A 27,471-nucleotide genomic window follows, 5' to 3' on the forward strand; every position below is an offset into this window, starting at 1 on the left:
AGCAAACAGCCTGGGTGCTTGCACCTGCAGCAGGCAAGCCTTTCAGCAGCATCCCTCGAGCAAAACTAGCAGCCTCTCTTCTGGCTCCTTAGACTCTCAGTATATTTTATTGTGGAAAAAAAAACAGTCTCAAAATGTTTGTAGCCACCCAGAAAGAGGTTTGCAACATTCAGCTCCTCTCCTCCCCCCAAACCTTCACCTTTCACCTTGTTTTAAGATTCCGGTCACACTGCTGCAGTCACCACTGATAGGAATTACAGGCTCCCCATTTAATGTGCTTCAGAGGTGGGAACTACAGCACTATTATCTGTGCATGGTGTGCAGCCTCACAGATTATTTGCATATGTTTGAAATGGCTGCGTAAGACAACAAACGAAGCAGAAGCCAGAGATTAATACTTATAAAAAATATAAAGGAATCATACAGTAGAATCATAGAATCATTTAGGTTGGAAAAGACCTTTAAGATCATCGAGTTCAACCATAAACATAACCCTGCCAGGTCCACCACTAAACCATGTCCTTAAGCACCATGTCTACACGTCTTTTAAACCCCTCTATGGATGGTGACTCTGTCACTGCCCTGGGCAGCCTGTCCCAGTCCTTGTCAAACTTTTCAAAGAAATTTTTCTTAATACCCAATCTAAACCTCCCCTGACGCAACTTGAGGCTGTTGCTTCTCATCCTATCATTAGTTACTTGGGAGAAGAGACCAACCCCCCCTCACTGCACCCTCCTTTCAGGCAGTTGTAGAGACTGAGAAGGTTCCCCCTCAGCCTCCTCTTCTCCAGACTGAACAGCCCCAGCTCCCTCAGCCGCTCCTCAGCAGACTTGTTCTCCAGACCCCTCCCCAGCCTCGCTGCCCTGCTCTGGACACGCTCCAGCCCCTCCATGTCCTTCTTGGAGTGAGGGGCCCAAAGCTGAACACAGCACTCGAGGTGCAGCCTCACCAGGGCCAAGTACAGGGGCACGATCCCCTCCCTGCTCCTGCTGGCCACACCATTCCTGATCCAAGCCAGGATGCCATTGGCCTTCTCGGCCACCTGGGCACACTGCTGGCTCATGTCCAGCCAGCTGTCAACCATCACATCACCCACAAGTCCTTCTCTGTTTGGGAACATCCCCGTGCACCGTGCTGGAGCATGTCGCTGCCGATCGTCAGGGCTGCTCGCCTCAGCAGTGTGGAAGGACATGAGGACCACACTGACAGGAAATATTGCCACGTAACTGCAGCCAGGGTATCAAAGCATTGCCTCTCCAGACTGTGACACCTGGTTTTGTGCTGCTTCACTAGATACCATTTCTTGGTAGGAAAGATTACAGTGCTATTAAAATTTTATATGTATAGCTTAATTTCTACACGCTCTAGCAGTATCGCCCCTATCATAACTTTGTATAGTTGTTAGGATCATTCTGTCAGATTCCTATGAAACCACAAAAATTAACAGTTTTTAAGAAGTGCTCTCATTTTGCTTTCTCTGACATCCAACACAATACTTCCTTGGAAGCTCAACATACAGGTTCTGAGAAAGAGAAGCAATTCAAGGAGCAGGACTCCAAAGGACCATAAAGCAAGATCAGCTTGCTTGCACTTATCTGCCCATATTCACATTACATAACACATTCCCAGTTACTCTGAGGGTCCTTTTTCCAAGATTGCACAATTAAATCTTTTTTTAAGTTTCTTTATAGTCATAGTTACAGTCAGTTTAATGCTTGGTTTCAGATACTACTGTCCTTCACTTAGTGTAATATACCTAACATGCGTGCATGTGACATGTAGATATTGCCATTTCTCTGTTAGCCATAGAGACACCGAGAACGCCCTCTGCTCCGCAGCTCTCCCCCGGGCCAGCCCCGCACGCAGCCCAGCCCCAAGCTCACCAGGTGCCCGGTGGTCCTGAAGGAAGCTGAGATGAGCATCACTTTCCAGGGCTCATCGAAGTCCTCGGGCATGGGGCTGTAGATGTAGTAAGCGACAAGGGCAGAGGCGAGGAAGAGCCACAGCAGCTTGGCTCCCATGTCTGCGGGCACAGCTCCCTCCAGACTGACGGGATCGAGCACGCTCACCGACTCATAACAGCTACGAGCCAGCACATGCATAGGGCAAAGTTAATCCTGTGTTTTCCTTGGGTCCCGGCCAGGAGGTGATTTCTCATCAGATCACCAGGGGCAGAGGTTACTCTGCCACGCAGCTCCCAGGAAAACAAGTTTCTTCAGCGAGGAGTTCAGCTGCTCAGAGCTGACCGAGCTGGCCCTTCAACCCCAGACCAACCATTGAGGCTCCTACACCCCACCACACCCCTTCCTGCATTTGGCAACAGCGGGCAGCAGGAGGGCTGAGGAAAGAGGCAGCTGAGAAATAAGGAACAGAATGTGGTCTGTGAACCAAGGGCTGCTGCAAGGCAGCATTCCAGTGCAAAAAGTTGTACTGCATACTCAGGAGCTGTCAGCTGCCACTTCGTCGTGCAGCCGTTCAAACGCAGCCCAGCTCAGAGCTGCCAAACAGGGTCGGACTGCAGCAGCGCGTAACCCGCGGCCGTTCCTCAGACAATAACAAGCACCTCCTGCTTGGGCGAAACCGCACGCTTCGTCTTGCGCTAGCACACAGAACCAGTTGCGCAATAGTAGGTTTGGCAGAAAAATTAATAATCTTTTACAGGGCTTCTGGTTAACGTTTTAAAGACCAGATTTGATTATTATAGAATCATAGTACGGTTTGGGTTGGAGAGGACCTTACAGACCACCCAGTTCCACCCCCCTGCCATGGGCAGGGACCCCTTCCACCAGCGCAGGGTGCTCCCAGCCCCGTCCAGCCTGGCCTTGAGCCCTGCCAGAGAGGGGGCAGCCACAGCTCCTCCAGGCAGCCTGGGCCAGGGCCTCATCACCCTCATGGTAAAAAAATTTCTTCCTTATATTGAATCTAAACCTCCCTTCTTTCTTGTAGTGGCTTAGCAACTTCACCCACCAGTTCCTTCAGGACCAGTGGAGGCATCTCATCAGGTCCCATGGCCTTGTGTGCCTGCTTAGATGGTCTCGAACCTGATCTTCTCCTACAGTGGGCAGTCCTTCAATCTCCCAGTCCCTGCCTGTTTTATCAGCGCCCTTTCAGTAAAAGGGACCAGCTGAGACAGCACAAGGTCCCTCTCGAATGGGGAGATGACAAACAAAACACACGGACATCAAAATCCAGACCAATTCCATGCAGCAATTACCCTTTATGTTACATCCCAAAGTTCACCTCCCACACTGCTGCTGCTTTTCAGAGCCCCGTACCAGCACTCTCCGCTGCCAGTTGGCTGTTCCATCATGTACTCTTACATTACTCACAGCTTTTAAGGCAAACAAGCGCCATTTTGCTGCTTTTCCTGCATAGAGAGTACCAACAAGAATGCCATGCAGTGTGCCCTCCTCCTTATTTCCTGCACATTCATGTACTCAAAGCTACTGGTGTTTCAGAAAATAAGGAAAGAAAAAAATTAATGTGAACTTCAGTGGACTAAAGCCAGGGTTAAAGCTGCAATGGAAAGCAGAGCAGCCGGAGCACAGCCCTGCCCAGAGCCCGCATCCCCTGCACATGCCCCGCAGATCGTGTGCTCTAGGACAGGAGCGAGCACAGCCCGGATCGCCTGGCACTGCATGCTGCACAGATTTGCATGCACTAGCTCGGACTCTGACCTGCCAGCTCAATAAATCAGCCTCGCTAAAAATAAGTATTGCAATGTCAGATTGAATTTTCAAGCTGTGGTTTGGAAGGAAGAAATAGACGGGCTCATAGCTTACATCTGTTCGTAACAGCAACGCCTCTTCACCTCTCTTCCACTCCTCCTGCATTTCCACTCTCTGCACTCACAGCATCGCTGTGAAACAGTCATCCAGGCCAGCCAAGTTCTGCCCAAAAGGAGCCCTAGGAAACGGTGTGCTTTAGGAAAACACACCAGGAAATAAACTGCTTCCAAGCAGAAAGCATTTGCTAGGCTGTCCAGAAAAAAAAAAAAAAAGCACTGTCTAGTCTAATTGCAAAATAACTGAGTATAACCTAGTTGTGACTCAGCCCTTCATGATACTATAGTCCAAAATAGAAGACCTAAACACACGACTGATCAAAGACTGTAGTACAATCCTCTTATCCATGCTTAAGGCTGCTGTTGTCAATGGGATTTATTTCCAGAGAAAACAGAAGCGATTTGGGTAAAGTTATTAGTATCTGATTTATTGCAAAATAATGATTTCCCTTGCCTGCCAGTGCAGGCTCAGTAGCTCGGGCACAGCCCTGATGCTGGAGTGCAGAAGCCCCTTCTGCCACACTCTGGAGAGAGAACTCTCATTTGGGAGCTTTGTCAGTGAAATGCAAGAGTGCTGGAAACTTCTTACATTTACGTCTCAATTGTTACATTTACTTCACGTCTATGATTTGAATTCTCTGCTGGTTCTGGAGTAACACACACCCTTGCAGGTTTTTAAGACATGGCCACTGTCTTCTGCCAGCTGTCCTGCCCTCCCGCAGGCCACCCATACGTACCAGTGGGGACACTCCCCACCTCGCTCACCCCACCACTGCCTGGAGTCGCTCCTTTAGCTGCCTTATAGGGTGACAATTTGGAAGTCATTTGCATGAACTACACGCAGCTCTCCAAGACTGATTGTCTCAGCAGCTCTTGTACCCAGAGCCTGATGGGGACACACGCAGCAGACAATGGATGATGACCCCAGGGTGGCACAGGACCTGTCTCTGCCTGGCCCAGGGTGGACTGGTGGCCCCTACCAGCCCCACCTGGGGACCCCCCTGCCCAGCATCCAGGGACCCCACTGATGCACAGCCCGGCTGGACCAAGGGGTGCTCCTGGCAGCGACAGAACCCCCGCGCTGCCGGGGTGGCCCCGCTGTTAAAGATAGACACTAACTTGATCCGGTGATGACTGCAGTGTTTTTACACACTGAGAAGGGTCACATCTTCCCTGGGGTACAGAGTAGCAGCTTCCCAAAATAGCAGCCAGGGGCTGGAAAAAGCACACGGGCTCCGCGCCGGAGCAGGTTCATCACGCCCCGGTTACCCACGCCTGCCGGGAGCAGGACCTTGGGCTGGGGACAGCCAGCCCAGCACCGACCCACCCCAGCAGGGGTCTGGGGGCAAAGGATGGAGACGCATCCTGCTGCTGGTGCTGGCGGCCGCAGGCATCGTGCTGGGACGGAAGGAAGAGCAGAAATACTCTGTGTACACCACACCGCTTGTTTCGCTCCAGCACATCTCGGGACACAGGCTGAGGAGCCACCGGGAGGCACTGCAGCGCTGCAGAAGTTCTCCTTCCCACCAAGCAACGCTGCTCAAGGGCACCCAAAACCCCGTGAGAAGCAGGGGTTCTTGCAAGCCCTCCTCTCAGCAGGGCAAGGATCAGCTGGGGCTGTCACCCAGAGACTCCCAGGAGGAGGGGAAAGGGTGAAAAGCAGCACTGGAGCTACTAAACACTGTTCATGTTGGCCTTTGGTGAAACAAGCCACAACTTTGTAGTAAGAAGCAAAAATTTCCCCTTCTGTCCTTTAATATCTCTGACCAACCTCCACTAAGCAATTGGTATCTTAGAACAGTGTAGGGCTGAAAATACCCTTTGAAAGGCAGCAACACTACACCTGTGGTAACCAGGTCTTCATCCAACACAAGAACACGCAGTAAATAACAGCTAACAGCGCAAAACATGAAAGCAAACAAAAGAAAATCCACACCAAGTTTAGATATGTGGTTGTTAAACAACGAAATATCCGTTGCTTAAATTATTTATGTTATCAAGCCATCCTACCCTCAGGGCTGAACTGCTGCATTTTGTTCTGTGGCAAACTGAGGCATTTCAACAGCGAGTTGTCCCGAGTCTCTGGTGGCTCCAACGGCTGCATTTCATACCAACAAGCTCAAGAGCTTCACGATTTCACACTCCTTGTCCCACCACAACCAAATGGTCTTCCAGTCTGTCCTCAGTAAGCTGAAGAGGCTGCAGCTCCTGCCCTTCACTGTAGGGGATTAAGGCTTCTTCGCAGCAGAGGCGAAACAGGATTGCATTGCCCCAAGGTGAGACAGATCCTTTGCATGGCCAGCTTCAGCAGGTCCCCAGGGGCAGAGAGCTGAGGCCGCAAGCAGGGGCACCAGCAGCAGATCCAAGCATCACCAGGCCAGCAGAGCCCACCAGGACCTTCAGCTGGGGAGGGGAGGCCACCCAGTCCCAGCAAGGCATCCGTGCCGAGGACAGCCGGGCATGCTGCTGCTGGGTGCCCAGAGCAAGCGTGCACCAACCCCGCTCCCCGGCTGCAGCAGCGATCCCCTCTTCCCCGGGAGCAGGTACAGTCAGACAAATTGGTCTGCTCATTTATTACATCCTTTTTCTGCCAGAAGACCCTTGCATACCTCCACCCATTCTCTGCAAAGAGGTGTGAAAAGTCCAGCTTTGTATTGAACATACGAGGTAGGATTCCCTGGGAACTAAACAGCTTCTGGCCTGATATTCAGAAGCTAGTACTATATTTCATATCACTTAACTGAGCTGCAGTCAGTTATTTCCACTATTCTTTCTCCATTGTTATTACCAATACTTTTTAATGATGCTTATAGAACTGGATACTGGCCTGTTTTTATAAAACAAAGAGATGGCATTCGCAAGATGTTTTACAGAAGAGAATTTGGATGTTGTTTTTCCATCTGTTGTTTATTACTGAATTGTAAGTTGTATAAATGGAAACAAATGTCTTATCTGAGAAAATATTCATAGTCTGAACTGAAAAAAGCAATTCATTGAAACGTAAATAAGCTGAAGTTTAACACATGCAGTATTCCTGAATACATGACAGGGCAGCAGTTCCAGAAATATGCTAGGTTCACAGAAGCATTCGAGTAGCTAATAAAACATTTTCCATCTAAGTCTAAAAAAGCATATTAGCATCAGAATATAGCAGTAGATTTCAAGTAAGTCAATATTCTGTTGTGATGTTTTCAAAATTAAATACTGTGTTCAAACATATGACTTTTTACTGTTTGGAAGAAAGATAGCAACATTTTTGTCTTTTTGATGTTCTGAAAATACCAATTTCCAACGTTGTTTTCATTTTTGCCACTGACTTGAAAAAGCCATTATTTTTTTCAGTTCTGAAAAACGTGCATTTGTCATGAGCATTGGATGGATGCATACTAAATAATCAAGTCTTTTACCTGAATTCCTTCTTTTCCTCCTCCTTAATTACCTGAATTCTGATGTTTTTTCTGTGAACAAGAATAAATCTACATAAGATCCATGTCTATATAATTATCTTCAGCGATTACACAGGTGAAATTGCTAGTCTGTAACTGATACAAAGACACAGCAGAAGGTGAGAAATTGCCACACAATATACCTGCTTTTCGGCAAACACCCAAGGGACTGAAACAACGCCCAAGCGAACGTGGTGCCACAGGTCAGACAGACTCCTGTGCTGGCAGTTAAGCGCAGAGCTCGAAGGCTGCGGCGTGCCTGCCGCGCGACTGCAGCAACGCAGCCTTACCAAGGGCAGCTCACATGTGCAGCGAAGAGTCCTCTAAAGCTTTGACCACTGTCACCCCACCACACAAAGAGAAAATACCCCAAAGAAATGCTCTGTCCATCTCCATCTCTTCCCGCGCAGGTTGGAAGAGGACTGAGAAGAGCAGCCCATAGCGACCTGCGCACATCACCCGCAGAGGCTGGCAACGGCCAGAAGCCTTCGGCCTCCTCGCCTCCCGTACCCCACGCTCCTGCTCCATGCAACCTCGACCCCGGAATCCTGCAAGGAGTCATCCCTCTCCCTTGGAGGTGACATGGGGAAGGACCACTGTGGTGGCTGTTTAGCTTGTTCCCTCGATGAAATGAGTCAAATAGAAGTCTGCAGCAAGTAAAATTCATTTTTTCCACTCATCTCATCCATATCCATTCCTCTCCTAAGTGAGGAAGCATGATAAGCAGAGAAAAGCTGCAGAGCTGTGTCATGGGTACACTATTTCACAGGAGTCATCTTGCTCTTAACCAAACCAGTCACAGCTTTGGAGGAAGATCTCGACAGTAAACTCCCAAACCAGAAACCTACACATGTGTTCAACCACTTTCACCAATTTCTGCCCTACCCTTAAGTTTCAAAGTTCAAAACAACTTAAGAAACCCAGACATCTATCAACAGATCCATTTTGCTCACACCTCTAATTTCCAGCTTCTCAATGTTCACACAGTTCTAGTTTTCACAACAACAAGCACCATTCTTGAATTCAGGACCCAGTAGTGGATTGCTGAAAAACAAGATTTGCCATTCCATGGGAACAGAGCCCAGTAGAGAATAGACCTGTGGGAGCATCAGCAGGAATCTTACATAAAATTTAGAGGAGGTGTGGTAGATACACCGGAAGGCTGTGCTGCCATTCAGCGTGACCTGGATAGGCTGGAAAGCTGGGCAGAGAGGAACCTGATGAGGTTCAACAAAGGCAAATGCAGGGTGCTGCACCTGGGGAGGAACAACCCCATGCACCAGTACGGGCTTGGGGTAGACCTGCTGCAGAGCAGCTCTGCGGAGAGGGACCTGGGTGTCCTGGTGGACGACAGGTTAACCATGAGCCAGCAGTGTGCCCTGGCTGCCAAGAAAGCCAATGGGATCCTGGAGTGCATCAAGAAGAGTGTGGCCGGCAGGACGAGGGATGTTCTCCTTCCCCTCTACACTGCCCTGGGGAGGCCCCATCTGGAGTACTGTGTCCAGTGCTGGGCTCCCCAGTTGAAGAAAGATGAAGAGCTACTGGAGAGAGTCCAGCGGAGGGCTACGAGGATGGTGAGGGGACTGGAACATCTCCCCTACGAGGAGAGGTTGAGGGAACTGGGCTTGTTCAGCCTGGAGAAGAGAAGGCTGAGAGGGGACCTAATAAATGCTTACAAATATCTGCAGGGTCGGGGTCAGGAGGACGGGACCAAGCTCTTTTCAGTGGTGCCCAGTGACAGGACAAGGGGCAATGGGCACAAACTGAAGCAGAGGAAGTTCCAGCTGAACCCGAGGAAGAACTTCTTCCCTCTGAGGGTGACGGAGCCCTGGAACAGGCTGCCCAGGGAGGCTGGGGAGTCTCCTTCTCTGGAGATATTCCAGCCCCGCCTGGACAAGGTCCTGTGCAGCCTGCTGTAGGTGACCCTGCTTCAGCAGGGGGGTTGGACTAGATGACCCACAGAGGTCCCTTCCAACCTCTACTATTCTGTGATTCTATGATTCTGTGATATATACACATGTATGCATGCAGAAACATATCTTTAAGGCTGAATTCTGACATTACTCACACTTTGGGATTGCAGAGTCAATGGGCATGCCGAGGAGAATGAGTGGAAGAGACATTATTCGAACCAGAGGTCTGTACATCTTTCCAATCCCATTGCAATGGCTGAGGTGAATTAAACCACTGCTAAGGCAACAGAGCAGCTCCGAAATGTAATTTCAATAGCAGATAAGAAAAAAGTGTGATGAAAACTAGAATTTAGTTACTTTTGCTGTTGGTCTTTCAAAATAAACACTGAGATGTTCCTGAAGAGTATGTACGAGATCATGCAGAGTTCCTATTTGCGCTGGGGTGCAGGGGACTGATTCTTCCCTGCTGCTCCAGGTGTCCAGCAAGACCACTGATTCCGGGCAGCCCTGCTTTCCTGTTCTGCACACGAGGTCAGGTAAATGATTGAAGGCTCTTTCCTGATACTATAACCTACAAATTCAGAGTGTGAAGTTCGTGGTAGTCCTGACTCAGACAGATCCAAGGGGTCAGAAGAGCTTTCAAGTCTAACGAGACCGGTCACTCAGAGTGCAGAACGCCACAGCCCGGCTGTGTGCAGAGACGCAGGCTGTCCTGCCTAGGCACCAGCTCTGCCGGGAACATCCCAGCTCCTCCCCAGACCAGCTGGGGAAGGCAGCCAGCACTGTGCAGCTTGGGGACACATTGCACTCTGTCCCCACGCCCTTTTCCCAAAACTAGGAAAAAAGTTAGGAAAGCAAGGATGGGGATTTCAATGCACTGGAGAGATCTTAGATGCTGGTGTTAAGCAGATAAAGCCACAGCAACCAGGACTATCAGAAAGTAACCATTTATATTAGATCTAATATTTATTAAAATATGCAGTAGTATCAGGAATCCCATTGGCAAGGAAATAACAAATGGTATGAAACTGTTCACACCTTGCTCGTACCAATACAGACCAGGCAGTCTCTGGCCAAGAGGGAAACTCGGCCGAACCAGGTCCCACTTGGTTCTGCAGCGGATTTCCTCCATCTCCTAGAACACAGCCAGCCTTTACAAGTCAGACTCTTCAGCAGTAAGAAGCGAACGGCCTGAAATAAAGTAACCACTAGAACATGTTCACACACACCCATGCAAATCTGTGTGCTTTTGACTCCGCAGATCCAGCGAGGAAGAAACGCTCCAGAGCAGTGACGGCTCCTGCTCACAGCCCTGCAGACACGCTGCAGGCTTGCGCAGAGCTCGGAGCACCGCGTCTGCAGGGCAGTGCGCTAGCACAGGTACCAGCTTCATGCCTCTCAGACAGCACGACGGGTACGGGCTGATCTCCGCACCAGCTTGCCTGTTAGTGTGATACTGCCTGAAGTCAGCACGGCTGTTTATGACCTGCTCTAAAAATCTATACTCCAGCAGCTGAAACACAAACCTGCTTCTTCCTGCTGCTCTCGGTTCCCAAAAGCTCTGCTCTGGGTAGCAGTGATGACCCGGACAGCAGGGGAGGAGCACGGTTTGGTGGTGCCTGAACCTGGCCATACGGACATACTGGTGCTGCTCTTCAGCTTTGTAAAAACATCCTGCCGGACATCGCTACCTGAGCAAATCGTTACCCTGGCACCTGTCTGCTGCTGGGACATGGCTCCATACAAGGCCGTTCAGCATAAGTGCTCGAGTTTGAAATTCAAGATTACTCAAAGGAATTGATCCACTCTCGGTGAAGAAGAGAAAGGAGCCAAACACAAGCACTTACGCAATGAAACAGCTTTGCTGTGGTGGAGCTAGGACTGTCCACACAGGCTAGAGTGATCAAAGCATTACTGCCCGCCTTCCTGGGGTCTGTAAACATAAAGACACTACACAGCCACGATGCCAAAGGAAAAAGCCTTCAGCTCCCTGACATTTTTGTCTGCATTGCATGAAGTATCTGCAGACAGACAGATATGTGAAGATACTGCACAAGCTGGCTGTGGTAACAATTCAGCCTTGCTAGGACTTGCAGTGCTCAGTTTACAAGCCTAAGCTCAGACTGCATGCTTTCCCTTCGGCCGCTGGTGCGTCTGACAACAGAGCTGTACGGGGTTCGACATCCTTCCCTTCGAGTGCAGAGGTCCCAACTGCAAGAACCTTCACTCAGGAGAGGCAGCAGCCAGCCTGGTTTCTCTCCTCGGCAGCACTTGGAGAAAAGGTTACGTACACTCACACGAGTGCTGTCAGCAGCTGAAAAAGGATATACGCACACTTCCTCTTGCCCCCCGAAGCCTTCACTCCTGAGATTTCTACTTTACAGCTTTTGACAGGTATAAAATCAACTGTACATATAATTTTAAATAATAATGTAGTCCACTAATGTCTACAGTGTGATAGGCAGAGTCCAGTGACAGATAACACTGTCTCCCGTCAGAGAGCTGCTGATGTACACTCGCTAGTCCGCGCTGATTCACACAGCCTGCTGAGCTCTGTGGACAGAATAAAACAGGAGGCACACGCAAAGGTTCCAGAACATTAATTAGAACAAAAATGAGTTCAATGACTGGTCCCCATGAATCCGCTCTGAAGTGGGGAGCGCTGAGGGCAGAGTGCCAGCGCTCCTGGAGCAGCCCTGACTCTGCCTACGCAGAGCCAAGCAGCAGGGAATCCCGCATCAAAACCTGCTCCGGAGCCGAGGCGCAGGAGGCAACACAAACACCCTTAAAGAGATCTCCAGCTGGCACTTTATTAACTGAAGGTTCACTACAGAGACATTCATCATGTTTTTAACCCCTACAGTGCCCAGCTGCTCCCAGTGCCGCTGCAGAATTCCCGCTCAGTCTCCAGCAAGAGACTCGAGATTCCCAAGCAGACTGAAGTGACCTCAAGGAATTTGCAGTTGCAGCGACGCCACCGAGTCCGTGAGGCTCATGGTCCCTGTGGCTCAGGTTTCTGTCACAGCAGAGCCAGTCCCCCTTCTCACTCGATGTTATGTACTGAAAGCTATCTACAGCTACAATTCAGTAAAACCCTTAAAAATAATTTCTGACTAATAAGAATAGTGCAGGCTAAGCAAATAACTCTCAAACCACTCCTCTAAATGTTAAGCAGGCTCCAAGACTCCACATGCTGCCTGTGGGCAAAGGACAGGAAGGCGCAGTGGCTTGCCTCCTTGCACAGACCAAGCGAGCAAGGCGAGCCTGCAGGTCAGCGCCTGCTGACGCCCAGGCAGGTCCCACTCAGACAGCTCAGGCTGCTTCGTGGCCCCACCGGTCACAAATTTCTAACATTTTAGAAAGTTCTCGTGTGAAAACATGAAACAAGCTACAAGAGAATCCACAGCCATTGCCAGTAACCAACACAACCAAGTAAAGTCCTTGGAACATTAACAAGGCTGAAAATACTGCAAGGATTTGACCAAGGACTGGCCAAAAATGACAGACCAAAGACTTCACAGAAAGAGCCTCCAAATGTGAATGGTATCAAAGATTAATCCTCCATCTGGAGAGCCTCATAAATTAAACTTTATTTTGAAATAATTCCAGTGATTAGCAACCAGCTTTTCTGATCGCAGCTCATCCCAGGCTTGTGTCCTTTGGCAAGCTTCTTGTAGCATTTTCATGTAAGGCATAACACGCAGTCACCACCAAATTCTGCATCTCTCGCACTCCCAGGGCTGCAGCAGGGAACAGGAGCTGCTTCCAGGGAGGCCACACAGGCAGCGGGGCACGGGGAAGGTGGGCAGTCACCAGATCCATGGAAAAAGGGTTACTGGGAAGCCTGTGTTGGGTGTGTTAGCTTGCGGCCTCATCCAGCTTTCACAGGAGTCAATGGGAAGTGTCCCTGGGGTGAACCACACACCTGCAGCAGCTCACACGTAGCAGGAGGGATTTTCACCCTTAGTAAGCAATACACAACTGCCAGGTTTTAAGCCCATTGGGATGGAATATAAATACAGAGCTATTCTGAGTGACATATAAAATACACCTAATTTTGAAATAAAAATCTCTTTGCCTGCAGTTTTGTTAACTCTAATAAAATGCAATTTTACAAGATAAAGGGTATTTTTAAAACTAAAATGCATCACAGAAGATTTAGCTTCTACAAAACAAAGCAGAAAAATCAGCTTCAGGAGAAGTCTTACTTCAAGCCAGAGAAGCAAATATAAAATTATCACAGCCTGTGTTTAAGCGAAAACTCTGAGTTCCTGGGAAACTTCATCCCTTCTGCAACCCTGCCACAAGCAGGAACTTTTACTGTTTTTTCCATAGACTGAATTCTTTCTGGCTAGAAACACAAATCCTGGCTTCAGCTCCCCAAGCAAGTTTATCTGAGAGGCGATCACAAACCCAACGCTGGAGAGCCCTCCAGAGCACTTTGATGGCCTCCCCTCCCGGGAGCAACCCAGCCAGGAACTGCAGCCGCCTCACAACGGAGCATGGCTCCGGTTCCCCTCCTGCATCCGCCTCAACGTGCCCAGGGGCTGAGCCCACCCGCCTGGGGACCGACCTGAGCCCAGGGCAGGGCTCTCCTCACTGCCCATCCTGCCTTCTGCCGCTGCCGAGGAGAGGAACGTCACCTCCTGCCACGCAGGGTCCCCAGCACGGACCCCAGGGCAGCAGGCAGGAGAACATGTCCTCAGCTCCTCCAGCCCTCAGGGTCTGACACTTTTCTCCTCGCCACCTCAAAGACCACGGTCACACCATGTCATGAAGCATGGCCAAACAGTGGACACTGCCTCACTGGGGGCCTCCCAGGGCTCCTCTCCCTGCAGAGCCCATCTCATACTCTGCTGGCGCAAGTCCCTGCTAATTAGGCATGTTCTGGATTTAGTTCCTTTGCTGCTTTCTTATAAATGCTTATAATAATGCTTCCTTATAAATGCTTATATATATGGGGACCTTATAAATATCTGCAGGGTGGGTGTCAGGAGGACGGGGCCAGACTCTTTCCAGTGGTGCCCAGCGACAGTACAAGGGGCAACAGGGACAAACTGAAGCAGAGGAAGTTCCAGCTGAACGTGAGGAAGAACTTCTTCCCTCTGAGGGTGACAGAGCCCTGGAACAGGCTGCCCAGGGAGGCTGTGGAGTCTCCTTCTCTGGAGATATTCCAGACCCGCCTGGATGCAGTGCTGTGCAGCCTGCTCTGGGTGACCCTGCTTGGGCAGGGGGTTGGGCTGGGTGACCCACAGAGGGCCCTTCTGACCCCTAACAGTCTGTGATTCCTCAAAAAGCAGGGAAGGCCTGACAGTCGTTAGAGTCAGTGGGTTTGCACCAGGAGGGGATTGGACCCAGTGTGTTTTCCCAGGCTTTGCTCCCCTCCACCCGGCCTCTGTGACCAAATGGTTGGGCAAGATCAGCACTTTCCTTGTCAGATTTTCAGAAGAAATCAGAAATGAGAACTAGATCCCAGTCAACCATCAAAGCCAGGAAATCTATCTCTGGGAATGAGCTAATGCGTTGGACATGTCATTCAGACTCCCTGGCTTGTCTCAGTCTTGAAAGAAAAGTTACTCAGAAAACTACCCCAGCCTCTGGATGACTCTGCGTTACGCCAGGCGCCTACAAGCCATCTAAAGACAGCCTGCTTGTGCCAGTGGCAAAGGCTTGCTCCCTCAGCGCCTTTCCACAGGCTCCAGAGGAAAAACCACGGGCGATGCTCCGGGCTCTGCCCCGCAGCAGAGCGCTGCGCAAGCAAGAGGGAGAGAACGCGCTGCTTGGCATGGTGTTTGAAGTGGGTTTGTCTCTGAGGAACCCGCCACGCCGCAGAGCGAAGGCGTGCGTGTCTGCAGGGGCACGGCCGGACCTCTCCCTGCTGGGAGGGCTTCCCAAGAGGGACGGGGCTCCTGGGGCTCCCGCCGTGCGCAAACACCCAGCAAAGCCCGGAGCCCCGCCGAGGCAGCAGGCACAGGAGAGAGTGCTTTGGCTAGCTGGCAGGAGCCGCAGGCGAGTGCTTCCCCTCTGGCACAGCATCACCTGCAAGGGACACGACGGCTTGCGTTGGCACCACAAGCTTTTAAGCCTGGATTACCCTGGAGCACCAGGGTCAAATCACATTAATTGTGCACAGGGATCCGAGTTCTCTTTGAGATTTGTAAACTAAGAAAAAAAATTCAATTGGAAAACAGCAAAATTGCGTCCCAGTAAAAGCACATTTCACCTCCACGTGGCATCTCTAACTTCAGACCGCTCAAAGATGCCGACGCTGTTTCGGAAGGCCCATTGAAACACGCAGTGGTGCCTGCCCACGCCTCCATCCGCCCCGCAGAGCGCTCCCAGCCCAGAGGTTTTATCTGAAGCCAGCAAGGACCCCAGGGCCATGTCCCAGCAGCGTTCCCATCGCTGACCCCGGCCACGGCTGTGTCACTGAGGTTACCCTGTACTAACAAAAAAGAAAAAAGTTTCCCCGGGGCTTTTGCCTCGCCTCCCCTTTACAAGCAGACTGTTGTCACTTGGGGGAATTAGTTGACACAGTCCTTTTCAAATAATTACATCCTTAGTTTCAAGAGTCCAACACTCTGCCTGTTACTTACACTATAAACAAGCTGTGACAAAAACATGGAGTAGCCCCTGTCTGTCAGAAACCTCCCCCAAATAACCTCTCCTCTCATTTCCATTAAGGTGGAGGGTCTGAATTTGTGCAGCAGAGATCCCTTGCTGCTGATACAAAGCCACACCAGACTACAAGCAGCAACAGAAAAACCAGCCGCTTCTGTTCACCATGTTTTCCTGTTGACCAAACCCACTCTTTTCCTGGGCAGTTCACTGCTGCCCGCAGAGGCCCCCGAGCCCCCACGGGACAGACCCCCAGGAGCCGGCCACAGATCACCCCCTGCACGGGACCCGCAAACAGCTTGAGCGCAACCACCGACAAAGAACAGGGAGCCTGACACAGGAAAAGAGTCAGGCAGCATTTCTGGATAGACAGATTGGTCTAGAACTTTTTGCTGGAAAGCAAAGCAAAACCATGGTTTTCCAGTGCACATGAAATGGGATTCCATCACTAAAGCTCACATACTCGTTTTACAGTTGCGTGCATTTTTGTGGCAATTTAGCAGCTGTTTCTCATAAGATAATTAAACACATTTAAATAAGGATGTTGTGAAGAATTTTAGTAATGGACAGAAATCTTCATTCCTGTGGTTTTGGAGGGAGCAGTCCACCAGATCTTGACAGCATCATACACAGCAGAAAAGCTACAAGTCTCCCTACCCCTGGTGTTCAAGTTACCCACTCCTCCAAGCGCTGACCTGGCACGGGCACTGCTGCAGGCACTCGGCAGGCATAGCAGCGCGAGCACAGCTTCAGCGACCCTCCAAACATCGCCAGTCATTCCAGAGTAGGCAAGGAGGGTTACAGCCATATTTTACTGCCAATTTACCCTCAGGGATCTGGCATAGGACGCAATACAGCAGTACGTTACCACCGGCATCAGCACAAGCAAAGTTCTAACACTTTTACAGGGTAGAAGGTGGCAGAGTGTCAAGTATTAGATTCTCAGAAAAAAGTCTCTTCTATAGTCTACTTAATTGCTTTTTTCAGAAAGAAAAACATGATATAATGAGGTTTAAGGCATACAATGTATTTCTCTGCCCCTCTCAGATGGATATTTTGGAACCTAGTAAATGATCTTTTCGCCAAGCTGGCAATTTTCAGGAACACTTAAACAACTTGATTGAAAAAAAATTCCTACTGCAGTCCTTGCTTTCAGTCTGTAACTGACAACGCCGTATTCCTTGCAGCCACCCCTGGAGGTTTCCCCGATTTGCACCTGCTTGCAATCCCCCCGCACGGGCACTGCCCACCACACCAGGGCAGGCGGGCAGGAGCTCGGCCCTGGGCAGCAGGACAGGGGCAGCCAGCAGATGCACGCAGCTCCGGGACGATCACCTCGTGCAGCACATCCGAGCGCATGGCTGTGCTCAGCTTCTTGTCTCAGTCTGAACACGTAACTATCAACCATAAACCACCCGTGAGTAAGAAACTGTGGAAATGCTTTATTCCCAGGCTACAGCTACATACGGTATGTTCAGTTCCAGGGAAGTCTAATGTGGGCACCGCAGAGTGCTTGGATTGTCCCGCAGTGTCATGCCAGCTGGGGGCTGAGCACGCAAGGAAAAGAACAAGTTCTCAGAACACATCCACATGACCAAATTCACTAAAGCGCCAAGGAAAGAGACACGCTGATCCAAACTGCATGCGCTCAGGAAGCAAGAGAAGGTGGTTTAGTCTCTCCACCCTCCTGCCGTTCGGTTTGGCACAAAGCACGGGCTGCCGTGTAGTTTTCAAGGTTTGTTAGGCACCTCTGATTCTGAATGCACTTCAAATGTGCTTTCCCCTGCATTTATCTAGACAGTTGTTTTACACAAGACGCTAGTAATCAGCAGGCAATCATTTTGAAAGCACAACGGAGGCAGATTGATCGCGGTGCACAGAAGTGTTCAACACTGAGTTGGTTCACATGCAAATAAAAATCCCAATTATCACAAAACCGGCAGGGAAATGAAATCTTGACAAGTTTCACAAAGAAAACAACTATGTTTTTCTTAGATACCATCTCTGTGTCATCTCCAACGACACACCGTAGCTGCCAGCTGAAGTCTGATGAGAGCAAGTGAATAGCAAAAGATGCCAGTCTGCAGTAGCTCCGGCAGTTCTGACACACACTGATCACTCAGTCCTGCTGCTGTCTTCAGAGCATTACTAAGATCACCTGAGGTACTTTCAGAGAGCAATGAATTAAGGTGTTGTGAACTCAGACACATATATAAAATCGATATTTTGATCTCTGTCTACAGTCACTTTAAGTTTCAAAATCCTACCACAAGCTGATGTGCAACAATAGTGCATATGAAACAGTAAGTGCCGACTGCTGCATATGCGGCAGTAACCACAGGAACTACAGTGAAAAAACAGGAAACTACAGAAAAAAAGCATTGAATAGTGTTAGCTGCCAAGGAAAGTAGAGGGGAGGAGGCCTAAATGAGAGGAGGGTTCAACTGCTCAGTGCAACGGCTTAACAACTTTAAAAGCATGTTATGTTCAGCATTCCTGAATTCCCTGCTGACTGTTGCTTCTGTGCAGTATTTCAGTTTTAACACAAAACTACAGCCCATAATATTGGGGAACAGAAAAACAATAAAGAACAGCATACACATCCAGAAAGACAGTGGAAATTTCCACGTCCCCTTGTCAAGCCAGCTCAGAAAGGAAACGAAGCTGAAGTTTCCCCTCTGTACAGGCACCCCACAGCCCTGGTCAGAGCCACTGAGCACGCTGTATCTGCAGGAACAGATCTGTGGAACTTTCCATGCACGACCCTTTGTAGGTGCATGTCCCATTTAGGATGCTCCTCCGGTAGCTGCGCATGGAGTTGGGCGCTTGCCCATTCCAACAGTTCCCTAGCAGCCACTCACGAGCCCTTCAGCCCTGCGTATCGCACACGTGCTTTCCTACACGTCAACAATACGAAGCATTACACAGTAAGGTTTGGAAAGCAAGTGAATCCGAATCTACCTGATGAACACAGTGTTTGTGTAGAGCACCGTGAACCCAGCAGTCCTGCCGAGCTGGTTCAATGTGCCCTCTGCCTTCACGCACGGCACAGAAAGCCAAGAAATCCAGCAGCAGGAGGCCTGAGCTTAGCTGAGCAAAGCCAGCAGCACCTGCACAGCACATCTGAACCCCTCCCGCAGAGTCGGGCACTTCAGCAGAAAAACAAGTGCATTCGCAAAGAAAACTCAAGTCTCACCTGAAGCCAGATTCTTCTTAAATGCTAAATTTTGACACTTTATTAAAACTTATTTCACCTTTCTATAACTGTAATGCAAGTAACAGTGATATGATTTTAAGTACCAGTGACCTTGAAAGTTGTTTAAAAATTCCGTTTATGCTTCAATAAAGATTTCTCACTCGAACTCCCACCGTAAGGCTTGCACACCAGCCTGTCTGTCCGAAATTCCCGGGCACGTTACTCCTTCGGTAAGCGGGCTGCGGGGACCTCGCCTGCCCAGCTCCCTCCCACAGCATGGCTTGCTTTGAAGTCTGCAGCCACAGACCTGGGCTCACAGTCCCCGTGTACTCGTTTGGCCGAGCCAATAAACCATGCCACTTCAGCCTCCCTGCTACAGAACTCGCTTGTCTACAGTGATTTATCAGAAAAATAGCAAAGCCAATTTATATGCTTTATTTGTTAAGATCTCCATCTTTTTTGATTAGTCTGACATTTTTAAGCAAACACTTGGAGTCCTTGTCTCGCTCATTTTCACGTTTAATTTCTGCAGCCACTAAACTGACATAAGTTTTGTGATACACCCTGTAAAATCAATGCTATAACTTTTATGCTTGCAAAACCGTATCTAGCACGGTGAGCGACAGACACTGAGACAGAACACTCCCCTAGAACAAAACACAGTCAGCTTCTCAGCACCTAATAAGCAAAACCATCTTGTACGTGCTTTTGCTTTTTTCCACCTCGTATCCCTGAAAGCAAGTTTTCCTGAGGTTACTGTTCGACTTAGAACCACAAGAATGTATTTTACTGTCTTTTTAATACATGGAATAATGTTGTAAATATTGTTATTTCAGTGTCAAGACAAACAAATAACACGAGCTCAGCACTTGCACTGCAAGACCTTCAGGACAGGTACTGGCTCCCAATATTGTTTTACACTGCTTGTCAGACATGTGCCACTAATATAAAAATACTGCTTCTCTTGCTTCAAAAAAATCATTTATTCATATGAAATAACACAGGGTTTCATCTCCAAGCATTGCTACCCACCATAAATTTAAGTGCCATGAAAAAATCTAGATGCTGTTTCAGCTTCACCTGTGACACCCCAAGGACCGAGCCGAGGGATGGTGAGCCCTTGGCAGGGCTCTGAAGGTTACAGAAAGCCACGCTGTGACGGCAGCAGCTACGGGGAGGTCGCACAATCAGCCCGCATCCCCTCACAGTGAGGGGAGGGTTGGACTAGATGACCCTCAGAGGTCCCTTCCAACCCCTACCATTCTGTGATTCTGTGAGTGGAGCTGGCCGAGATAAGGGTACAAGGTCTCTAAGGCTCCTCCAGCTGACTGGAGTTGATGGCACTTGCTAGATACATTTAATTTCATTTATACCCTCAAATGTATTCAAGCCACTTTCAGTCTCTCAAGACAGAGCACTCACACAAACATCTGAACTTGGAAAAAAAAAATGGAGCACTGGCAGAAAGTGAGCCAAATGTGTTTGTCAGAGGCACTTGGATTCGCAAACTGAAGTCCTCTACAGCCAATTCCAAATCCTTGGAAACCAGTGGGAGTTCCCCCATGTCATCACTGGATCAGAATTTGGTCCCTCATACTTACTTCTTATGACCTAGAAATTAAATCCAGCTCATACACAACCAGCCAGGTATTTTCAATATGTATTCACAGTGGAAGCGTCTTCAGAACGAGCAGAGGAAGCAGTATGGCACACTTACTTTGTTTTAGAAGACTTGAACCAAAATTATGAGGGGGAAGGGAAAAGCCAACAAAAGACCATCCATATGAGAATGTCTGGTGGAGCAGAGGATCAGCAGAAGGGAAAGCGTAACAGGCTTCAAAGAAAACATAAGGTGTTTTTTTTTTTTTTTTTTAAACACTACTTTCCAAAGAATCCACCTTTAAAAGATTTGACCTGTTTGGCCTCTGCCAGATGTTTCTTATTCTTTTGATAGAGATGGGTGAGAGCAAGCAGAGTCCATCTCCAGTCAGAGCAGCCTGCGCAGGAATGACCCTACTCCCTCCTGCCTCCCTTGGAGACAACCTGAGCTTCACAGAGCTCGCCACAGACACTGGTCAATCACAGATTGCTGCAGTGCTCCACAATTTTCAGTGTGTGAGAGTGAAAAAGGGTTGGGTTGGGTTGAGCAAACAGTTGCTTTCCACTCCAAGTGCTTTGTTTTAAACCAAGCAAATTTTTAACCACTGTTCAGTGAAGAAGTCATGAAAAGATTAAATGAATACGAGAACCTTTTCCGTCAGGAAATCCAAATAATCCACAAAAGAAGCGTTTTGATAACAAAGTTGTGCCATGCAGTTCTGTTGGCAGCGCAGCCTTCCTGCCAAAGCTCAGGCAGGGACCCCATCTGCTGTGGAACCAGCTCTCCGTTTGAAGGTGCTGCCGACGCCTGGGTGGGAAGGAGCGGGCTCGGTCATGCTGCCCATGGCTCACCCTGCGCAGTGATGTGCATGAGGGGCGGCTGCCCTTGCTCGCTGCCTCTCCTACTCCGACCAGCAAGGCACATCTACCTGCAAGCATCCCGACCAGCAAGCCCCGGGCAGAACAGCTGCGAGGGATCACGGGCAAGCCTACACCCGTCCGTGCTCCCAGCCATGCTTCGTGCACACACAGGCTGCACCCTGCTATCGGTGTCCCGCAGGGCTGTGAAACAAGCCCTAAGAGTCTTAGTCCCCTTCAGAAGGGTTTATTAACTTTGGGTTTACACATCTGGAAGATAATTGTCAAAATTTTGCTTGTGAACAAGATGTTGGTAGCACCACTCCTCAGCACAGCAACGAAAGCCTTTGTAAGTCCACGTAGTTTTATTACCACCACGCGAGCTAATCCCGTGAGCTCCAAGAACACCATCATCATCATTCCCACATCAACCGAAGCCAGCCAGAAAGGGTTCACACGCACACACTTGCAATGGTGGAGAGCGCAGACCTTCCCGTCCCACCACTGCTTAGCCAGCTAACAGCCCCACACATCTCACCTGCTTCTCAAGCTTTCTGAACATTTTCTTCCATTTTCTTTTGACAAGAACTGCTGCTGCCTTTCTGGGCTCAGGCCTTCCCCAAAAAAAACCCAAACCGGATTGCCCTCATCAGCTGAGGCTGCAGAGCCTGGGTTCCTCCGAGCTGCTCTGGGCATTGCTCCATCCATGCTCCACGAGAGGCATTTTTCCATGGCCTAAGCAGCAGCCCCCGAAGCCCAGGGATTCTCCTGGTTAGACAGCAGCTGGGGGTGCAGCTGCCCAGCCGCCGTGAGCGAGCACAGTCACAGGAGAGCAGCAGAAGGTGCCAGCAGCAGGACCACCCTCGCCTCGGGGCTGGCATGCTGAGTTCAGAGCTGGCCTGTGGCAGCAACGGCTTCCTCAGGGCAGCACAAGATGGGGACAACCCCACTCCTCGGGCCCCGGGACCCCGAGGGGTGCCCCAACACTGCAGCTCCCAGTGCAGGAGATTCACAGCGCATGGGACTGCTCCAGGACTGACACAAGAACCAAACAAGAATAAAATGCTATTTTTAATTATCCCTCATGCCACCACTGGAGGAACAGCATACAGAACTCTCCAGTTTTGCCCAACATGCCTGATTTTGGTCTTACAGCTGTCTAATATCCTTCCAGTGAGGTCACTTTGGACTTCACACTGTAAACAAAAGCAGAAGAAAGCCAAAGGCTATCTGCTAAACACACAGCAGATAAAACAAGCTAGAAGCCAAGAGCAGGCAAATTTTCAGCCAAGCACTTCCAGACAGTGACTCTCTGGTCTTGGCTAATCTCAATGTCAGAAAATGTTTTTCCAGGATAGGGTTGGTTTTTTTTTTTTTTGGAAGGATTCAGAAATGAACTGAGTCTTATAAAAAAAAAGAAAAAAGCCAAATTGTCCTCTTTTTCATTCTTTTCTCTTCATGAAAAAAAGAGTTCTGAAAGTATTTTCAAGAAAAGGAAAGACTGCTTTAGTTCACGCTCTGCAAGTTGGATGGCTTTGGCCAGGTACAGCCTTGGGTTATTCCATCTACCCTCCGCTCTCAGCACGGAGTGGGGAGCTCGCCTTCCTTCGCTGCGCTGAGGGACATGGCCTGTGTGAAGGAGGGGAAAAACCAACCATTCCTTAGAGGCTGCTACCAGTACACCCCTGCGTACACCCCTGTGTGCAAACGCCAGCCAAAGCACAGAAACAAAGAGGAACAGGACAGGGAAGCTGCTTTAAGACCACAGGCTGTTTGCAGTGTGTGACTAGTGCCTTTATTCTCCGTTCTGAAACAAAGCAAAAACGTGCAAAATGCTTGCCAAATACAATTAAAACCTTCTGTCACTAAATTCATTATTTACTTGAAGTAAATCTGTATTTACAGATTTGTCTTGTTTGTATTTAAAGCACTTGAAAAAACTTTATAAACACACTGGAAAATGTTTAAGCTTCAGCCAGAGAGGAATATTTCATTTCAGAAATGAACCTTGGCTTTGGGCTGACAGAGGAAGGGCTCAGCATGACAAAGCAGCATCAGCCAGGCCTTTTGATGCAGACCAGTTTACAGCAACTGGTTTCCAGCTTACAGCTACAACCCAGGGCCGTGTCAGATCATGTTACAGAGCGCTAAGCTTGCTTTGGATATAATTTGTTCACATACACTGTCCAAGTACCAGCAGCTCCAAGATAGCATTGCGAAAAAAGGCATTTTCTCTTCATACCAAGAAAAGTGCTGGAAAGCATGAAAATGAGGGGCGAATGTTGTTGCAGAAGTAAGAGAAATATTGCTCAAGTTTCCAGAGTGAGCTGCTGAGCGTGTGGCTTCAGAACGGCCGAAAGAATGAAGGGCACATTCCTTTCAGCTGGATTCAACAGCTACATTCATATAAAAATTATAGTGTCAAGCTCCCTGTTGTAGAAAGAGAACACATCCACAAGCTTTCAGTAGAGTTACCAGCTTTTAATGCAACACTTTCAGCCAGCGTTCGCAATCCGCTGTAGTTTCACCCAAGACAGACATTAGAATCTTTATCAGTAACTACTTGCAACGACCTGTTTCAGCCGTTCGAAAGCAGAGCTACTGCCCATGTGTACTGCCCTGATGTGTTTGTACAGCAGCGATGTGTTCTACCTACGGACACCTCCTCCCAGCCAGCCAAGACAACCCCTTCCGATGCCTTTGCTCGAGTCTGCCACGCTGAAGGGAAAGCTGCAAGCTTCTCCCACACCAAGCCACGCTGGTGGTTGAGGGAGCCTCTCGCAGCGGTGGGACAGCACGGGAGGCAAGGCAAGGCAAGCCGAGCCTTTGGAGCGAGCCAGGGCAGCACGGTCTGCTCGCCAGCCGGCCGCAGCGATGGCTGCCAAGCTCATGGTGGGTCACAGGGGCCTGTGCCCGCCATGGGGTCTGGGCTGCGGCAGACGGCTGTGCCGGGGACACTGCCCTGCGACCCAGCAGCCGTCACCGAGCAGGCACTGCTGCATCTTCAGGAGGGGACAGAAGGCCTGAGATGTGTGGGGAAGTTCTTACGGAGACGGGCAGCCCACACCCCCTCCTTGTGCAAAGGCCTCCTCGTGACAACACCAGCAAGTAGCCTGTCCTACTCCAGCAAAATGAAATATCTCCATGGCTGGCATCAGCGCTCAGCTGCCTTGCACAGGCCATACGGCACAGCTCAGCACAGCTTGTTTCAGAAATTCAAGCTACTAATCAGGTTTAAGATAAGGCACTAAATCTTAAAAACTGTACGATTCCAAAATCTAGATGGAGTCTGTAACCTTCATCCTCTAATTTCTTTTATTTCCCATTTTAAAAAATGGGTTTACTCACAGAATACTAAAACACAAAAGAAACCAGTAATTAAGAGCTATGTTCACCCTTTATGAAAGGTTTAGTAGGGAGGGGGAAAAAAGGACACTAGTAAAGCAAATTGCTATTCATTTGGAGGTAAAACAAGTCCATTTCTACTCAGTCTGAGTTTACTGTTGGCTGCCACTGGAAGAGGACAAAGCGTGGTTTATATTTCCTTCCCTACGCAGAGCTTGCAGCCCCTCTTGCGCCCACAAGCACAGCAGCATGGAGCAAAGGGTTAGCAGGCAGTGAGCAGCTCCTGCCGCTGCCTGCAGACACTGGGGCAGCAGCTGCGCCGCTTGGCCAGGCTCTTCGCAAAGCTCCGATGCATGGGCGTCTTCCTCATCATCTTCACGGCTTTTTAAACACACGACTCCATCCCTTCCTCCCCATGTCAAAAAAGCACCGACAGGCCACTGACAGATGCACGCAGGGCGGAGGAAGCCCCTTGCTCTCTCCCACGAGTTCCCCCCGCAGACCCTTCCCCACAGCCCACCCTGCCTTCGCACCCAGCTCCCACCCTTGCCCGCTCCACAGCCACCCGGGCTCCCAGCACGAAGGGCTCCTTCGCAGCGGTTACCCTTGTGAAATACATAAGAGAACAGCAAACGGAAAAACAAAATATCAGCTATCCACCCAGCAAGCTTATGGCTTACAGGCTGCATTGCAGCTAAAGACCTGCCTTTAAAAAAAGCCATATTGACCATCTGACATTTGTCCGTGTCAGGTTAATAAATGTAATTTAGCTACTGACCAAGTGACAGATGACTTAATTTTTTTCAGTAAAAAAGTAAAATCACATATATTTAGACTGTTCAGATTCATATAAAGTGTTAAATATAGCCAGCCTCTTTAAAGTCATGATTTTTCCCTAGTGCAACAAAGAAGGAAGTCCTGCTTTTGTTTCTTAACTGTATTCAATTAAAGCCTTAGTAAGACAGTCAATGTTTCAGATTCCTAGTGCATCACCACATAATTTCAGAATGCAAGCCAAGGAATAAACAGAAAGGAACATCCATTTGGTGGCTGTCGAGTTGCTTCCAAGTGCTCTCTCTGTTCCACATCCCTAGCAGAAAACTAATAAATAAAAGCAGACTATGCTGGACCGAATGCAAGGGATGGCAAAGCTCAGAGCCCAGCTCCTCAGCAGAGGGTCCCTGCTTGCCCCGGGTGTCCCAGCAGACCCCGCAGCCCCCCACCCAGCAATGCCCCCAGCCCAGAGAGTCTCCCCAGCAGCAGCGTCCCCAGCAGCGGGGCAGGGGCTGCCGGCGAGGGGAGCAGGGCTTTGCCACTGCCCTCCCGCACCCACCTCCACCATGCCGGTACCAGCTGCAGGGCTCCAGCAGCCGCACAGCACCAGGGCCCCGTTCCAGCACCCTGCTCCTCCCCAAAAGGACGGCAACATGCATCAGGGGTTGTGCCAACGGCAAGAAACAGGAGTAAGGTGTGGGGTAAAGAAATGTAGGTTTATGGTGTTTTGATCTGTATGAAAGCATCAGATTTCCTGACTCTTAGCACAGCAGCCTGATATTCTACAAGAGGTTTTTACAGGCAATAACTGTGCTTTGGAATAGTTTGCGACATTCATCCTTGGAGAGTATGTTACATTCAGTAATGGAAAGCTCGCTTGAACCGACTTACAGTTCTGACACAAACCAACAGAAACATACAGTTAAGTCTGAAACACACAGCACATTTCCAACACAAATGGAACGTGATAGCAGCCACTGAGGAAACCAGCAAGGAAATGCTCTGTCCTCCACCAGCCCCTCCCTGCCCTACACATGTGCCAGTATGGCAGCTCTTGTTCCACCTAGCACTGCTGATGGGTGCCCGATATCACTCCTTCAGCTCAGGATCAGCAAGCTGTCCCAGAAGGGCTGGTGTAACGACAATGTTTCCTCCTCTGTTCCCCAACAGACACCCATGGACATCAGTGCTGGTGGAGCCAGCTTGACCAGCGAAGGTGAAAGTCAACAGCCCACCAATGGGGCAAAGCCTCATTTCACACCTGGTTCAAAGTCACAGCAACCACCAGAAAAGTATTCCCCAGGTGAATAAATGCTACTACAAATATAAATCTATAAAATTCTTTGGAAGTATCAGATTGGACTCTGGATTAATGGAATTGGAGTGGAATTCACTCTAGTGATACAAACAGGTTGCTATGAACTTCTGAGCCCAAGGAACCTAGATCTACGTGCTTGCCAGTACGTCCATAGCTCAGAGACACCCCACTGAAACAAAGCTCAAAGTGTTCTAGAAACACCTTTAGTCATGTAATTAATCTAAAATTCCCACCTCTCCTTTGAATCAGCAAGTCTGTACCACAACACAAGCAGCACAGGCTTTTAGCCATCACCTGTGCTGAGTTTTTTGGGAGTTGTAGGGGTGATGGCCATCAGTGCCAACCCAGGCTCAGCAGTGCACGCTCCTGCACACCCCACCTCACACGTTCGCAAGGTCACCTCCCCCCAAGACAGAAAATATTTGAATTGTGGCCCAGTGTTACACTGAACTTATTCATACACTTTATCAGACTTCAGACATTTCTACCATTACAGTTAAAATGAAAACATCCATGTGTTTAATTGCAGAGCTATGCTGGTTTGTGTACTTTGCTGTACAAGTCCTAAGGCAAACACAATCTGGACAACTATTCTGTAGGACACAGAAAAAGAAACTGCA

General features: G+C 49.4%; 1 protein-coding gene across 2 annotated transcripts in view; it reads right to left on the reverse strand.

Moving 5' to 3' along the window:
• The window catches only part of LOC104336545 (arylacetamide deacetylase), a 40,400-nt gene that overhangs the window by 10,608 nt on the left and 2,321 nt on the right, over window positions 1–27,471 (reverse strand). The window contains exon 1 of one of the 2 annotated variants that reach the window (XM_009942388.2): window positions 1,884–2,137. The exons of the other annotated variant lie outside the window; for it this stretch is intronic. Within the exon in view, the coding sequence (XP_009940690.2) occupies window positions 1,884–2,102 (219 nt within the window). The 5' untranslated portion in view covers window positions 2,103–2,137. Of the gene's footprint in view, window positions 1–1,883; window positions 2,138–27,471 lie in introns of those variants that run through there. 2 annotated transcript variants of the gene reach the window in all.

The sequence above is a fragment of the Opisthocomus hoazin genome, chromosome 4, assembly GCF_030867145.1.
Source record: "Opisthocomus hoazin isolate bOpiHoa1 chromosome 4, bOpiHoa1.hap1, whole genome shotgun sequence".
In the NCBI taxonomy this organism is placed as follows: Eukaryota; Metazoa; Chordata; class Aves; order Opisthocomiformes; family Opisthocomidae; genus Opisthocomus; species Opisthocomus hoazin.